Below are 16232 nucleotides of genomic sequence, written 5' to 3' on the forward strand. Positions count from 1 at the left end.
TTTTTTTATTTTGGGGGAAACAATTCCAACCAAATATTACAGCACTTCACAGAGCTTAACATACATTTTCTGTAAAAAGTATCACTTTAATTTTTTACGATATTGTGACAAATTTAATGACAACAAACCTTTAGACGACATTTGAAAAATTCAATCGATACACAACACCACTTACTGATTCTCACAGATGCTGTGTAGAATCTGTCTTGCTCTGAGAAAATGGTTTCACTTCTACTGTCACTTTTAACACAGCGCCAGGCAAGTCAACACTTATTTACAATTATTAGAAAAAATCATTGTCCACCTGTGTGCACAGGTCAATGGCTTTAGATACTTCCAGTGAGTCAAAGTCTGTCTTTGTGTGTTGCGATTTAGTAACCTCGTTATACTCAAATCAGGGAATACTAGCTTCAATATGAAACAGATTCATATACAGATTTCATTCCCAAACCCCTGCTCAGATTCTGCTGGTTCTGTATGGTTCCATTTGTTTGAAAGTCAGTCATTGAAAAGCAAACTGCCCTTTTGGTTTGGACTCATCTCATCTTCCTCAGACGAATTCTGTTCTCCTTGTCCCGCTTCTTTAACGTGCCAATGAACTGGGTGAAAAACAGCTCCTGGTCTTTCCTCTTCAGTACCAGTTTAAACCGTGGATCGTTTCCATACTTTTCTGAAAACTCTTTGAATTTCGACCTACGAAAGAGAACATCAGAATGAGATCCTTGATAATCATCAGTTCCACTATTTTTCAGCAGTAAAAGGTCTGATTCCAGCTGTTTTCTTGGGAAGACTTTGAAAGCTTTCTCAAAAGTTGAGGCCCTGCATGTCTTCAGTCTGAAGTGCAGGTGAAAACACATGAACCCGCCCAGAGCATTAAAGCATTAAAGCACAATTTCAACAAGAAACACTCTCATTTTGATGCATTTGTTATCTTCTGAAATCTTGAACTAAAACCTTTTTCTAGGGGATTGCAAACTGGTTGCTATGACTTATCTAGGATGTTCTAAACACATATCTATATGGTTGCTAGTGTGTTCTGGCTGGTTGCCATGGAATTGCATAAGTGTTCTTAGAAGTAGTTAACTGGAGCAAGTTGAGTTGCTAGCGTTAGAGGTTAAGGGTAATGCAAGTTAGGGGGTTATTAGTGTCAGGGGGTTTCAAAAATCTTGCACTCGTGTTCTCACGAGGCACACTAGCAAAATATGCTAAAGGCTACATTTAGGAAATGCCAGTTCAAGTCCTGCTTGGGGTGAGTGGGTGGGTTACATTGGTGCCATGACCCGGATATAGGGGGGTGAGTATAATGGTAGCCAGCTAGTAAGAGATGTGCAGGTAAACTTTACCTCCTGATATCAAGAGACACAATAGAGACTGATGCTTTAGGCTTTGATCTTTAGTGTCCTTGTTAGTGTACCCAGTCTGAGGTCGCTTGGAGTGAGTGTGGCAAGTAAAACTGGAGAAAAGCAACATTTTGAACAAAAAGCGGAGAAAAACACTTTTCAGATTCAGAGTGATGATCAAAACATAGACGGAATAAATTGTTTTCATCAACGACCCAAGTTTGCACAGTCCTAGACCAATTCCTGAGACTGCATTTTCGATTTATATGCTTCGTAATGCCCCGATGATCTTGTTAATTTATACATGCATCTGCTTTCATATGCAATCCCTTGTTTCGTTTTTTTCTTCACCGTGTTTTGATCCAGACATTCATTACTCTTTTCAGAAGATGTGTATAGTGCCTCTTCCTACTGCATATCAGTAAAAACACGGAAAGCCAGAAAATTATGGCAATGGTGGGGAAGAAGTTAATGCCAACATATACATATATGTATATCATATTTCCAACTATTCATAGTCAAATATTTAAGATGATCTCTCCATAAAAATATATTGCTTTGTTTCAATTACATGAGTTGTGAATGTGGTAATATTAGTGCATTGATTCACTTCTCTTCAGTTCCTTTCACTATAAATGAATCAGGTGCAGAACAGAGTAAAAATGAAAGACGTTTTCTGTTATACCTGCAAAAAGGAAACTTCAAGAGTGTTAATCCCTGTGGTGTGTTTGAATTCACTTCTGTGTGAGACCTTTAACAAGAAACAAGGTGAAACAAATACACAAAACCAAAGAAATGAGGACCCAAACTGCAAAGATCATCAGTTATTAACACCTTTGCTGAATAAATAATCTGCTCTAGAGACAGATTTTATTAATGCATCAGCAAAATCAGTCACACTTATACATAAGCTCACCTGGATGTGATTTTTGATTCCTCAAGCAGTTTTCTGTACTCTTCTTTCGCTTGCTGGAGTTTGCACTTTTTCTCCTTGTGCTCCTCTTTCATTCTTGCTTTGACAAACTGATCATAAATCTGAGGAGAAAAAAAAAAAACTAGTATTGTCAACTAGTACAGATTTTTCTGTGTGTGTGTGTATGTGTGTGTGCTCTTGTTTTTTTTTTTGAAACATCAGGACACAACTCTGTATAATGACATGGGTTTGACACAGGTATTACAAGGTGAGGGTGACTTATGAGGACATAACCCATGTCCCCATTTTTTCAAAACGCTTATAAACCATACAGAATGAGTTTAATTTAAGCAAAATGAGCTCCTACCAAGTATTGAGTACATGAACAGTAAATTAACATACTTTTCAGAAGGCCAACAATTCACAAATTTTTATTATTATTATTATTATTATTATTATTATTATTATTATGAAATACTCTTAATTTTTTTTTTTTTACATGTGAGCCAAAATCATCACAATTATAAGAATCAAAGACTTAAACTACTACACAGTCTGTGTGCATTGAATTTAATATGCAAGTTTAAAAATTTGAGCTGAATTACTGAAATAAATGAACATTTCCATTCAAATTTATTGAGATTCACCTGTATATATATTCATATGTAATTTATTATTTATAATATAAATTATTTAATAAATGTATAAACTGGGGCTGATAATTTAACGCATTAATTTATAAAAATTATAAAAAATGATTATCAATGCTTGCCCCACCCCAGACCTATGTGGAATATCTGCCATTTCATACAGTCAATTGATGACTAATATGAGGTAAGGCAACAACTTACTGCATGATGGAGCCTAGAAAATGTTGTTACAATTCAAGATATGGGGCAAAACACCCATTTAAGATTGGGTCTCATATTTACATCACATGGTTAAGAAAATTTCACAGGAGCTGTAGGCTAAGTGCAATATCACACTAGCGCAAAATGTGATACTTATCTTATACAACAGTTCATTAAGAAGTTAATGTTGTATTTATCTATTTTAGACACAATGTTGTCTGTTTTGTCTAATTTTGCCAACCAAAATATAAAGACAAATCAGAACTGTTCACCCCCGAGCAACCCACAGCGGCATTTCATTTCCACGTTTCGAACGAATTTGGTGAACCGTTTGGCGCATTGAACCATTGGTCTATACGTTGGCTTTGAAGTGGCACTGCACAGACTGACCGGTGTATGACATCAAAGTACCGCGAGAGCGATTCAAAAGCGCAAGGAGTCGTCTGCTCTCTAAGCTCTTGCGGTTCTTTGATGTCACACACCGATTGGTCTGATGGTGATGACCCGCTTCAAGTTGAACTAGCCTAATGATTCAATGAACCATTTATAAAGAGTCATTTACTTCATTCCTAAATGAATCAGCCATTTGAATGACTCAAATGAATGAATAAAAGACTCAATGACATAATCATTAGGACATTTACCACCACCTACTGGCAGTTTTAGTTTATTATTTAGAGTATCATTTCATTAAAGAATTTCATATTTTCACAGTAAAATAATTTATTAAAGTTATAGTTCGCTCCAACCAAAAATTATGTCATCATATATTCACATGGTCCAAAAGAGTATATGTAATACATTATATCAAACAAAATATTTCTTGCTTAACCTACTTTTTGTAATCTCTGTTTGATGCTTTGGACAACAATGACTTTAAATGATCTTTTCAGAGTAATTTCTCCAAATTTTATGTGCGATTAATTAGATTAATTAATCACCACATCATGTAATTAATTAGATTAAAATAAATCAATTGCTTACCAGCCCTACTATAAATACATATTTTAAGATATTATTTTTAATTTCAATATTTATAAAATAAATATAAAATATTTTATAAATATAAAAAATTTACAATATATACATTTTCAGTGTGCAAGTCATGCTTGATACAGGACATTTGGTCTTACCACCATCTACTTGTACTTTCAAAACCACAGTAAGTTTGTCAGTGGAAATGTAGAGTTAATGAAGTTTGAAGTTCTGTTAATAATTGAGGTTGATCGAGGCTGATATGAAACCTCTGTGTCATACCTGCTTTCGTTCTTCTGGACTCAGCAGCAGGTAACGTGGATCAAATACAATTTTGTGCAATTCTTTCTCCCAGGTGGAGAATGCAGACACCTATTCAAAATACACAGGTTGAATGATCCTCATCCAGAACAAACACGTCAGTTATGCCACTTCATTTCCAGATTCACAGTGTGTACACATATACAAAGTCTGTACTACTGTGGTAGGCCAGGTACTGGCAGAAATCTTAGTTTAGGATGAATGGTTGCATTAGCTTTTATCTCCTTTTTTTTTTTCTTTAAGTCTGAAGTTTCATTATCATCACTGGATTTCTCACCCCTCTTTCCAGAAGCATGTCTCTGAAGTGGCCGATCCGGAGCTCCAGCGGTACAACCATCTGAAGAGATGAGCCGTTTCTTCCTTCACACTCAGCAGGATGGTCCAGTCTTTAAAGGAATGGAAATACAACAGCTCTGATGTGTAGTTCTGTAAATATGTTGTCCAATACACACACACACACACACACACAATGATTTTTGGCATAAAAGAGAAATCTATAATTTTGACCCAAACAATGTGTTTTTGGCTATTGCTACAAATATACCCCAGAGACTCAAGACTGCTTTTGTGCTCCAGGTTCAAACACACACACATATAAATAGGTCCCATAATGCCAAATTTCCTGCTTTTTTTTCACAATAACTGAAGTCTAGGGGCTATTTAACTGCCATATAAATGTCAAAACATAATCAGTCCACATTAAAAGGCACACAGCCTTCATAAAGTAGCTGTGATTTTTTACGAATCGTTTTGACTTCTGTAAAAAGTTGTCGTCAGAACTACAGTCACCTCCTTCAGTCACCACCCCGAGCTCCGCCCACTGTCCCGACTCGACAAATATAGAAACTAAATTGATGTTTTCAAAAAAGACAAAAGCAAAAAAACAGCAAACGTAACACATTGAATTAAACATGACAATTTTAAGAAGAAAAAAATAAATAAAGATTTTGTTATACTCCAATAATCTTCAGGTATTACAGATATTTTTTTACTACATTGATTCTGCACAAACTATTACGATAGTTTATAACGCATTAAAATATCTTCAAATATTTTGGAGTAAATATTGTGTGAATTAAATATTCATGGCATTTCAGCAATTCTTACCGTGCCTTGTTTGCTATCATAAATTTTTGTCATACACTCAAAGTTTGGACATACTTTGTTTGTCTTCATCTTCGTCAAACTTTTTGATCTAATGGCTTATGATTAAAGGCTTGAAGTATTGATGAAACGCATAAGTCATGCCTATATACACCCACACACACACACACACACACACATATATATATATATATCCACAGACATTTGGGAGTATTTCAAACACCCAACTGTTCAATTTAAATGATCTCCATGAGCGACAGATTAATAAATCTGCATCAAGCTGTGAGTGCAGATGTTGCCCACCAAAAACTAAAGACTTCCTGTTGAGCTGCGATTATTAAGGTGTGTGAAATACAACACATCTGATACAAGATCCTCCTCATCAGTTAAAGCAGATTAAGATTTGCTGTCATATTTTACATGGGTCAATTCAACTTACTTGTAGCGCTTGTTCTTTGAACTACCTTCCTCTTCATCATTGTCATCATCGTCAGCATTTGAGCCATCGTCTGTTGATGGAACACAACATGCTGTAGAGCAGTACTGTAGAAATCCAGGCACTTTACTAGGATTTAACAGTATCAACAGATTATCAAAACAAACAAGTGATTAATTAGTAAAAACACCAGCAAGTTTGTAAAGTTTTATTTTTGCACATAACTCCAGCTTTTCTGTATTTATATGCCTGGCTCGTGCCAGGTTGTTAATCCGAAAAGCACAATAAGAACTAATTTACTCAAACAGACATTTTTACACTTTAGACTCTGAATAGATTAAGGTCATCAATAGATAATCTCCATGAAACAGCTATGAAACTAAATCAATAAAGATGAAAAGCCTTCTGGGAAATCAAGTCAACCGTATAATAACTTCCAGACAAGATCCAGACTAATTCAATATTTGCAGAGCCGCTTCATTGGATTACAGCTTTTAGTTAATCCACGAGAACACCAGTTCTGTAGTTGGTGGGTGTATTCAACTTTAGCTTGAGCATCATTATCACACTGTAAGGATTAGACTTTCAGCCAAGTTCATCACTTTACAGACTGTGCTCCTGTATTTCATATCATAAAGTCGTGAGTTACACTTCACTGATTCAGCAACTTAATCTGAACATAAATGGGTCTTTCCTCGAGGCTACAGAAGGGCTTTCCATCCTGATCTCATTAGTATTTGCAGGTATGCTACTGTTCAAAAGTTTGGGGTCTGTAAGTTTCAATACTTTTATTCAGAAAGGATTCATAAAATGGATCAAAAATTAATGTTTCTTGAGCAAATAACCAGAATGATTTCTGAATGATCATGAGACACTGAAGACTGCTGAGAATGTTGCTTTTCCATCACAGTAATAATTACATATTAATTACTGTTTATTATATTTATATATATATTTACAAATAAAATGGAAAAAAGTTATTTTAAATTGTAAAAAAAAATAATAATAATAATAATAATAATAATATTACGTTTTTACTGTATTTTTGATCAAACAAATTCTTGTTGACAGAAGAGACTTCTTTCAAACAATGCGAGTCAATCATTCAATAAATCAAACTTTTGAATGGTATGGTGTACAGTATTTTTTTATGTGTAAGTGCATTTACATTTTGGATGCAAACAATGTGAACATATGCAAAGCATCTGAAAAGTAAATTATTTTATCTTACAACAGATTCATGGAATATGCAATTTAATCACAGGTTGGGTTTGTTTTCATGAGACGGATATAGAATTATTACTATTATTTTTTTTTTACACAGTTTACACATTTACTGAACCTTCCATAACAGTTTTTGTGTGATTTCTAAATGCGATGATGTTTCAATTATAATTCATACTTGCGGAACTTTTGATGTTAATTAAATTCAGCTATATAAAGACTTTGTCTGTGCCATCTGGATTTCATTTATAAATAAATTTGCCATTAAATGGGTCAGAAAACACATTGCTTGCATACCAATTTGTACATTATTCATATTAAATGGTATCTAAAAATTTTAGCAAATTGTATATTTAAGAGTGTGTTAAATATGCCTGAATGGTCTACTATTTCTGGACAGAGTCTCACCTAAAGAGTCTTTCTTGCGTTTATGTGGCGGGTCCTCGATGATTCGATTGAGGTCTCCACGGTCTTTCAGATCCACTGGTTTCTCCCATACTGACAAATGCATGGTGGGATTGAAGAAAAACACCCTGTCATCACCTGTCCATACTACACACCTACAGAAAAGAGAGAGATGCTGTCATGTCTTTATATAGTCGCATACATTCAGGAACACAATCCGACAGACTGTTCTCACAATGACTAAGAAATCCTGATGATGAAAAACAGTCCCAGCTTGACTAGAGAGACCCAGAGAGAGGATTGTGGGTCATAAATGGCAGCTGAGAAAGACCAGATGGGCTGAATTTGACCATTATATTCAGAATCTGATGCATTTTTTGTCTTCACCAGCTTTTTTTTTTTTTTTTTTTTTTTTTTGTCGTAATCATCCAGGAGTTACACAAGATTTTTAAATGGATAAAATCCACAATGCAAGCCTACAAGCCTATTATATAGTTAAGTTTTATGTCATAAATCCAAAAGTAGGCAATATTTCAGACGTTCCGCACTAGATATACTTACCTTACAGTGATAATTTAAGACCCATTTCAGGCTTCATTCAGGGCATGTCGGATAAAGTATTCATGGATTTTGCCATGGTCTGTGAGGAAATTTGATACAACCTCATGCCAACCATCGCATCAGGGAGATCGGCAGAGCCTTCCTGTTCCATAAAACTGACCCAATGATATTAAAAAAAAAAAAAAAAAATCTTTGAAACGGATCATCCGCTTTACTCATATGCATTTATTCATAGTGCAAACATATGGCTGGCACTACACTCATGCTTCATTTGTCTTTCCATTTATATTGCAGGGATTCTTGTGTTTTAAAATCATTTCCATGCAACCTCCATATAAAACAATAACTACAAAATTAACTTTAGAAGCAAAAGCTCTACCCAAAGGACCATTTTATTGCTTAGAGATTGTTCTTTTTTTTTTTTTTTTGCTTAGGAGATGCTAAATATATTTTTTTTCCATGCAACTTTCTTCTGCCTTCCTTCTATCCAGACTTACAGTACTACGCAGAACAACTATAAGGTATCTGTATGTCAATTGCCCCCAAAAATGCAAAACATCATCATTGTGTGCCACTGTCCACCTTTAAATTTATCTTGAAGTTAATCCCACAAAAACCAAAGTAAAAGAGAGAGAAAGAGCGAGAGAGAGAGAGAGAGAGAGAGAGAGAGAGAGAGAGAGAGAAATAATAAATTTGTGACCCTGGAGCACAAAACCAGTCTTAAGTAGCTGGGTTTTATTTGTAGCAATAGACAAAAATGCATTATATGGGTGAAAATCATTGATTTTTCTTTTATACTAAAAATAATTAGGCTATTAAGTAAGGATCATGTTCCATGAAGATATTTTGTAAATTCCCTACTGTAGATATATCAAAACGTAATTTTTGATTAGTAATATGCATTGCTAAGAACTTCACTTGGGCAACTTTAAAGTTGATTTTCTCAATATTTTTAAAAACCAATTATTGTCCTATTCTAACAAACCATACATCAATGGAAAGCTTATTTATGCCTATTTACGCCTAATATATGCCTATATTCAGATCTAATCAGAATTGAATTAAATATTTGAATCAGAATCAAATTAGATCAGATAATTTGTACTCATAGTTTCAGACATTATTAAGGTTCCTTCTAGAGCTCTAGATAAAAAGGATATGTGAGAAGTTGGAGACTTAAGTAATATTCTCAATTTGCTCTCCATTCAATCTCGTTTTGTCAGAAACACAAACAGTTTGGATTGGAGGTATAGTTCTGTTCTGGGTAAAAACTCTGTCATGAATGAGCAGCTATATCTCCCAACGGTAAACAGAACAGACACAGATGCAGATATAATGAATGTTCTTAAGGACATTTTAGTTTAACAACATTACAGATTAACGGAGTCTGATTCAACAATGAATATTAGAAAGCCAAGTCCTGACTGTGATGAAATGGAGTTGAGGATGGAGGAGGGTCATTTGCTCCTTTATTTACCACAGGAAACTAACCAACACATAACAGATCACAATCACACAACAGCTCCAATTCTGGTGTCATCAACCATCAGCCAGTGTGTGTGTGTGTGTGTGTGTTTTGCAGTGAAAAAAAGCCCACACTGCTTTGGCAGAAAAAAAAAGGAAGTCTTGCATAACACGTCGTCCTTATGCAGGTTTTCGATTGGGTGTCAGTGTATCTGTTTAGCTCTGGAGGTTTGCCATGTGCACTTCTGTATTTCATTCAAGCATTACTGTCATCAGGCAGTTATAGAGCGGCATGCATCTTTTAAATAGTGCTAAAGCTGCTGACATTTATGACAGACTGAGAGGAGATAAAACAAAAAACTTTGTCAATATATATGAACAATCTGGCTATTAAACTATTCCAAAACACATGAGAAAATAGCACATTCACAACAGTAGTATTTGAAAGTGTTGGTTGACACAGACAATTGATCGGTCATTATCTTGCTTGCAGAGAGTCATTTATTAGCAATAAAAATGCATGAAATTGATGGTGAGCCATACAATTATATTTGCGCAGACAAAATGGATAGTTACCATGGTGACCCAGGTATAGGCGTGGATGCTACTGGCCGCTTGTCTTTGAGCGAGCTGTCCTCATCCATACTGACTTTAAAAGGCTCATCCTGGACACACACACACACACATACAGAAAGGCATAATGTTGTCTGAGTGGTCTTGTGAGTTTTCATACGGGATTCCGGCCAGATTCATAACCAGAACAAGAGTCAGGGCCAAAAACATCAAATAGCATTCAAAATTGAATGAGTAAAACAAACTTTTTTTTTTTCTTTTTTTATCTTTCTTTCTTTTTTATTTTTTTATTTATTAAGTATTTTATTTTAAGTAAAAAATAAAATATTATATGAAAAACACAAAACTGCTAAATTTGCACACACACATATACATATGTATGTGTGCGTGTGTGTGTGTTTTATACATAAAATAAAATACTTAATACCATCAAAAGTTATACATTAAGGAAATCAAGAAATCAATGTCTAATCCTGTAATTCTGAGCAACAGAACAGGCAATAAGAAACTTAAATGTTTCAGTAAAAAATAGCTCTAATAATCAAATATAGTTTGTTTTAGTCAGTACTTGATTTATGTATTTTCATGCTTATCAGAGTATCATATTTTTATCTTAGTAATATATGCAGATTGTTTGAAATCACTTCTGAAATCAAGTCAGTTGATTCAGTTTGGCAGCAGACAGTGAGTCTTTAAAATAGAGCGCATACATTTTTATTTTTTTTTCTACTCTGTAATCATTCAGGCAAAGTGAAGCTCAATTATCTCACCCTAAACATGGGTTACAAGGCTAATGATAAAATATAGTGCTGATTATCCACCTGATAAATGATGTAGATATGCTCAGCCTTGAACACACACTCAGAAAACAACCAATTACCCAGTCCCTGCATGACCGAATGATGCAAATGACTGATTCTCTGAATAAGGTTGGGCAGCAGGCTTGCGGTCGAATGAATTACGGTTCTGGGGGAATTTTGTTAATTAATCTGGCTGAAAAGATTTTAAAAAGCCGTCACCTACAGGGACTCTATGGCAAAGCACACTTCAACAAAAGCGATTATTAACTCAAACTTAATTGGACTCCAAATCTGATTGTGCCCATGCACAGTCTGACCTTTTTTCACAAATCATTTTGATATTCTTTATGCCTCTAAGACAATCCAAAACAATTTTCATGAGGACCAAAGTCTGGCAACGGACAAACAGTATGGCAATAGCAATTATGTTGATGTTGCGGATATCATAACTACAGTTAATAAGAGAAAGATGAGGATTACAAACCTCAGCCTTAGCCTTTGGGTTCGGATCACGGTGGAGCACCAAGGCGTTGGTGCAGGATGGCTTCTTCAATTCCAAAATCTTATCTGAGGACAGAGATAAATGCTCAATATCCCCTGATACAAAATTCACATTATTTATTCAAACAATCAGTGCCTCATTAATAGTCAACTTAATTCAAGTAAAACATTAATAGGAAATTCATGTTCACTTCATCTACAATATTAAACAAATGATTGTGGCATCCAAATTAATCAATGAATTCCCATAATGAAAACATTGCAAATCAGTTTACTGAGATCTATTTCATTTTGTCTTCTGTTTTAAGCTGAGCTATCACCAAGGGAAGAGGGGTGCCTTCATTTGCATGTATGAATATAGGCTATGTGTTCAGTTATAAGTATGCTGATTTGTGTAAATTACAGTATTCTTCACTGATTGACTGCTTTTCTTTAGCTTTCTGAGACTACTAGTGAAAAAGCTTTTGTTTTGTATTTTTCTAATTTAATAATAATCTAGCCTTTTTAACCACACACACACACACACACACACACATATATATATATATATATATATATATATATATATATATATATATATATATACATACACACACAACAGTTCTTTCTGGTATTGAATCTGATTGGCTGATATTGGTATTGAATCTAATGTGATAACAGAACAAACAAATTGTTTCCTGATCATTTTCAATGGAAAAAAAAAAAAAAAAAAAAAAGCTTATAAAACTGAGATGAACACAGAAATAAATAATATAGAAAGCAGTTATTTTAAGATGTAATAACATTTCACAAGATTACTGGTTTAACATTAAATAAATGCAGCTTTGGGGAGCATATAAGAGACTTTGTTCAGAAACACTGAAGATCTTACTGACCCCAAACTTCTGACAAAGTTCTAAATAAAACAAATAGTACATTTTGCAAAAAAAAAAAAAAAAAAAAAAAAAATTACAAGTTAAAAATGTAATGTTTAATTCAATGTGTTATTTGCTGTTTTTTTGTAATTAATTGTGAAACTTACTAGCAGTTTCTGAGTGAGAACTGTTTTCCCCCCCACACACACACACAGAGACAGACTGTACTTCATTGAGTACAAACAATGATGTATGCTTTGCTCTTTATGAATATTGACAGAACATTCAGAAAATCTATAATGCACAAAAAAAAGAAAGAGAGAAAAAAAAATCACATTACAAGCAACATCTAAAAGTTATCAAAAGACATTGCAACACATGATAAGAGTAAAACCTTCTAACAACAACCACATAACAGCTGGCAGGCAAATCAATGAGAAAGCAACACACTGAGACTGTCATTAATGGTAGAAACCATTATACACTATGCCATCACTACTACTACATACATAGTTTGAACACACTCAAACTCAGTCTAGCCCAAAGTCATTTTCACTTTATCTCCATGGAAGGGTATGAAATTAGATGTGGCAAGCATAAGGTGGAGCTGAAATCAAATGCGCTGCTTGATCTTTTGTCCTGCATGAAATTAAACTCAAACAGGCAGCATACTGAATTCAGCAGCTTTGGATAGAACAAAAAGAAAGAAAGAAAGAAAGAAAGAAAGAAAGAAAGAAAGAAAGAAAGAAAGAAAGAAAGAAAGAAACGTCAGGGAGAAAAGCTCACGTTCAGAGGTAGGAAAGGGATTTGCTCAAGATTGTTTTGATTCTACATATTTACTGTTATGTATATGTCATGCAAACAATTAATTTTAAGAGGAAATACAAGTAGTTGACTTGAATATTCATTTGATAATTGCAAATGAGGTTTGCATCAATTTCAGTCTTTTCCTCACAAACAGCAGCCAAATGACATCAGAGGACTTGAATATAGTGATACATTGTACGTATATGGCTGATCTCAGCTTTTTAAAGGACCTCTAATGATTTATTAAAACATGCCAACAATATGGTAAAACATGCCATCAACGTGCTAAATTGTGCTATAAACATAAAACATGCAATGTTTGCAACTTGTTAAAATATTGTAGAAACATCAATTTAAAACATGCTAGCAACTTGTTTAAATACTAGCAACTTACTAAAACATGTCAGCCATGTATGCTAGCAACTTGTTGAATATTTAGAAATATACTAAAACATGCTAGCCTTGTGTTAAAACATGCAGCATGCGGCAACAAACTGCCAACATGTTAAACATTTATGTTGATCTAGAGAGTTATAACATGTTAGAGCCAACAATTTGATAAAATATGCTACCAACATGTGAAATAATTCTAACAAAACTTAAGAAATTCCTAGTATGTCTTTTAAAGGTCTGTTTTTTGTGGTTTAGCAGTCTGATGAGGTCTAATAGGGTTTTAAGTAGTCTATGGTCTGAGTTTTTATTGGCCTGTCTGACTTTTTCAGACTGAGTATAACTTCCAAACTTTAAGCTTTTAATAGTTATTTTAAACTTTCAGACAAGCCAATATCAAAGTGTGTCAACAAACTTGACCCAGTTTCTTCTTCTTCTTCAAAAAAAAAAAAAAAAAAAAAAAAACCTTGTGAACAGTAGTGTATGTATACGGTTAAAGTGGGCATAGGGGGAACAGCTAGTGGATTACTTATAGAACAACTAGCACTGACAAATCCTGATTAAAGTTGGATGAAACTGTTCTGGCCCCATAGCAACTCTTTGTATAACAAGAAGCAACTGATTTGCAATAAACGCTGAATGAAGATTCTGTTTGATTTATATCAGTCATCATCACAGAGCTAGAAGCACTGATGGGAAACCTCTCATCAACGCCTACACAAACCATTCATCTGTTTCTGTCAGCGCAGATACTTCTGTGCCACACTTCCACTATAAAGTCTTTTGTTGATGGAAGACAATGGAGAAGAATATCTGTGTGGCGACCAGTTGAATCACAAGCTGCTTATGGTGCGATAAACACAAGGCTGCTGTCCAAAATATGTCACACAGGGAATACAGACCATAATGTAGAAGGAAAGAATATGATTGGTTGAACATTGCTGGACATGTTAAATCTGGTCAGTTTTGTTAGCTAGAGTGTGCAGACTCAGATCTGTCTTGTAGAAAATGCAATGAATTCCATGAAGATGGGAAAAGCAGGTGATGAATACTTGTCTATAGGCTATTTAGTAAATGTTATTTTATTAAAGTCTCCTTTAGAAGTGCCTGCATGGTTGGTATTTTTGCAATAAACATGTCGTGAAAAAAAATGATGCAATTTAGAAGAAAATCTCTCACTTCAGAGATGTGCAATAACTTTTTTTTTTTTTTTTTTTTTTATAAAAGTGGCCTAGGCTGGGATAAAATTATGATTTCAACAGAAAAAAAAAATCTAAACAGATTTTTATTCTAAAGAAATATAACTTATGATAGCTCTGTCCATTGTTACTAGACAGGTAGAATAAAGTTATAATGTTTCTATTAAATGATCTAATTTATAGATATTTTTACCTTAAGTAAAATACATATACACCAGGGCTGCATTTGTTCAATTAAAAATACAGTAAAAACAGCAATATTATGAAATATTATTATAATTTAAAAAAGCTATTTTTATATTGATATATTTTGAAACAATGTATTCCTGTGATCAAAGCAAAATTTGCATACACTACAAAAGCAATTGTGGAAAGGCTACTTAAAATCGCATTATATTATGTGTTTTCTCACCTGTTGCTCTTTGCTTCTTCCAGTTTCCAGTAAGTAGGGTCACTCCAGGAGCAGAGAGTGATGTTACTGCAGTTATCTGAGAGGGCAGGATGGGTCCCAGCAAGCCTTCCCAGCTGCTCCGTGTTCCTGTATTCCACAAAGGGAACATGGAAGAGCATTTAATTATGCACAAAGCATGGCAAAATACAGAGAATGACAGACTTGCAAGGCATAATTTTTTTTATATATACACTTGTATATATACACTTTTCAAAACCATCAGGACCAGCTTAAGATTAAATAAGCTTTATATATATAAGTGCCTGGAAATGCATGCATTGGGTTAATATTTGCTTCTTTACTGTATGTGTAACCATGGTTTCATTATATAAGCATGGCTAATGGCTCTATTAACGCGAGCCCTCCGATAAAAGAGAAAAGTTGGCTTGGTTTGTTTTCCACGGGAGAGCGTGCTCTTGAGCAATAAGGCAAACAAAATTTCCCTGCTCAGTTAAACTACATCCTAAAACCGCATGCATACGATACAAAAAAAAGGACTGCACCCTTTGCCGCAATACCTGTAGAACCGCTGCTCTATCCCTTACGCGAGGGATGAACACCCCTGCTACTTAAATCAAAAAAGGAAAAGGGACTGCTGTTTTCTCCAGCTGGAGAGAACACCTTTGCTGCTATGTGAAAAAAAAAAAAACGAGGCTGCTGTTTTCTCCCGCTAGGGAGATCACCCTTTGCTGCGATACCTTTAGGGGACCACTGTTCTATCCCTCAAGCGAAGGATGAACACCCCTCAGAAGAAAGGGACTGCTGTTCTCTCCAGCTGGAGAGAACACCCTTTTCTGCTATGGCTGCAGGGGACTGCTGTTCATCCTTCAGCAGGGGATGAACACCCCTGCTACTTAAATCAAGAGAAGACTTGCTATTCTCATCCTCGCGTCTAGAGGGGAGAATACCCCTCTCCTAACATAGGCTGCATTAAGGACCTCTCAATAACATTATCTTTCTCTTTTGCAGGAATGGAACAAGGACAATTTCGGGGGGTCTTCACGCTACTCTCCTACTGCTCATACTAAGCTCAGGGACATGCATGCTGTTCTTGTGGTTCTCC

The 16232-nt window shown here is 34.8% G+C and overlaps 1 protein-coding gene across 1 annotated transcript; it reads right to left on the minus strand.

The window, feature by feature from the left end:
- Positions 1-258: 258 nt before the first annotated feature.
- LOC113056476 (transcription elongation regulator 1-like protein) lies at positions 259-15278 on the minus strand. Its single transcript, XM_026223275.1, has 9 exons — positions 15131-15278; positions 11452-11534; positions 10171-10259; positions 7573-7724; positions 5944-6013; positions 4678-4786; positions 4362-4451; positions 2257-2375; positions 259-693 (listed from the first exon to the last, which is right to left on the minus strand). The coding sequence occupies exons 1-9, from the start codon at positions 15276-15278 to the stop codon at positions 537-539; spliced, it is 1017 nt and encodes a 338-aa protein (XP_026079060.1). The 3' UTR covers positions 259-536.
- Between the last annotated feature and the right edge of the window lie 954 nt (positions 15279-16232).

This window comes from Carassius auratus, chromosome 37 (assembly GCF_003368295.1).
Source record: "Carassius auratus strain Wakin chromosome 37, ASM336829v1, whole genome shotgun sequence".
NCBI lineage: Eukaryota > Metazoa > Chordata > Actinopteri > Cypriniformes > Cyprinidae > Carassius > Carassius auratus.

Coding starts and splice junctions, on each gene's coding strand:
- LOC113056476 (XM_026223275.1), bottom strand. CDS start 15,278: ATGTTCCCTTTGTGGAATACAGGAACACGGAGCAGCTGGGAAGGCTTG. Junction 11,535..15,130: donor GAAGAAGCAAAGAGCAACAG/GTGAGAAAACAC, acceptor CTCTGTCCTCAG/ATAAGATTTTGGAATTGAAG. Junction 2,376..4,361: donor GTCCAGAAGAACGAAAGCAG/GTATGACACAGA, acceptor TTTTCTCCTCAG/ATTTATGATCAGTTTGTCAA.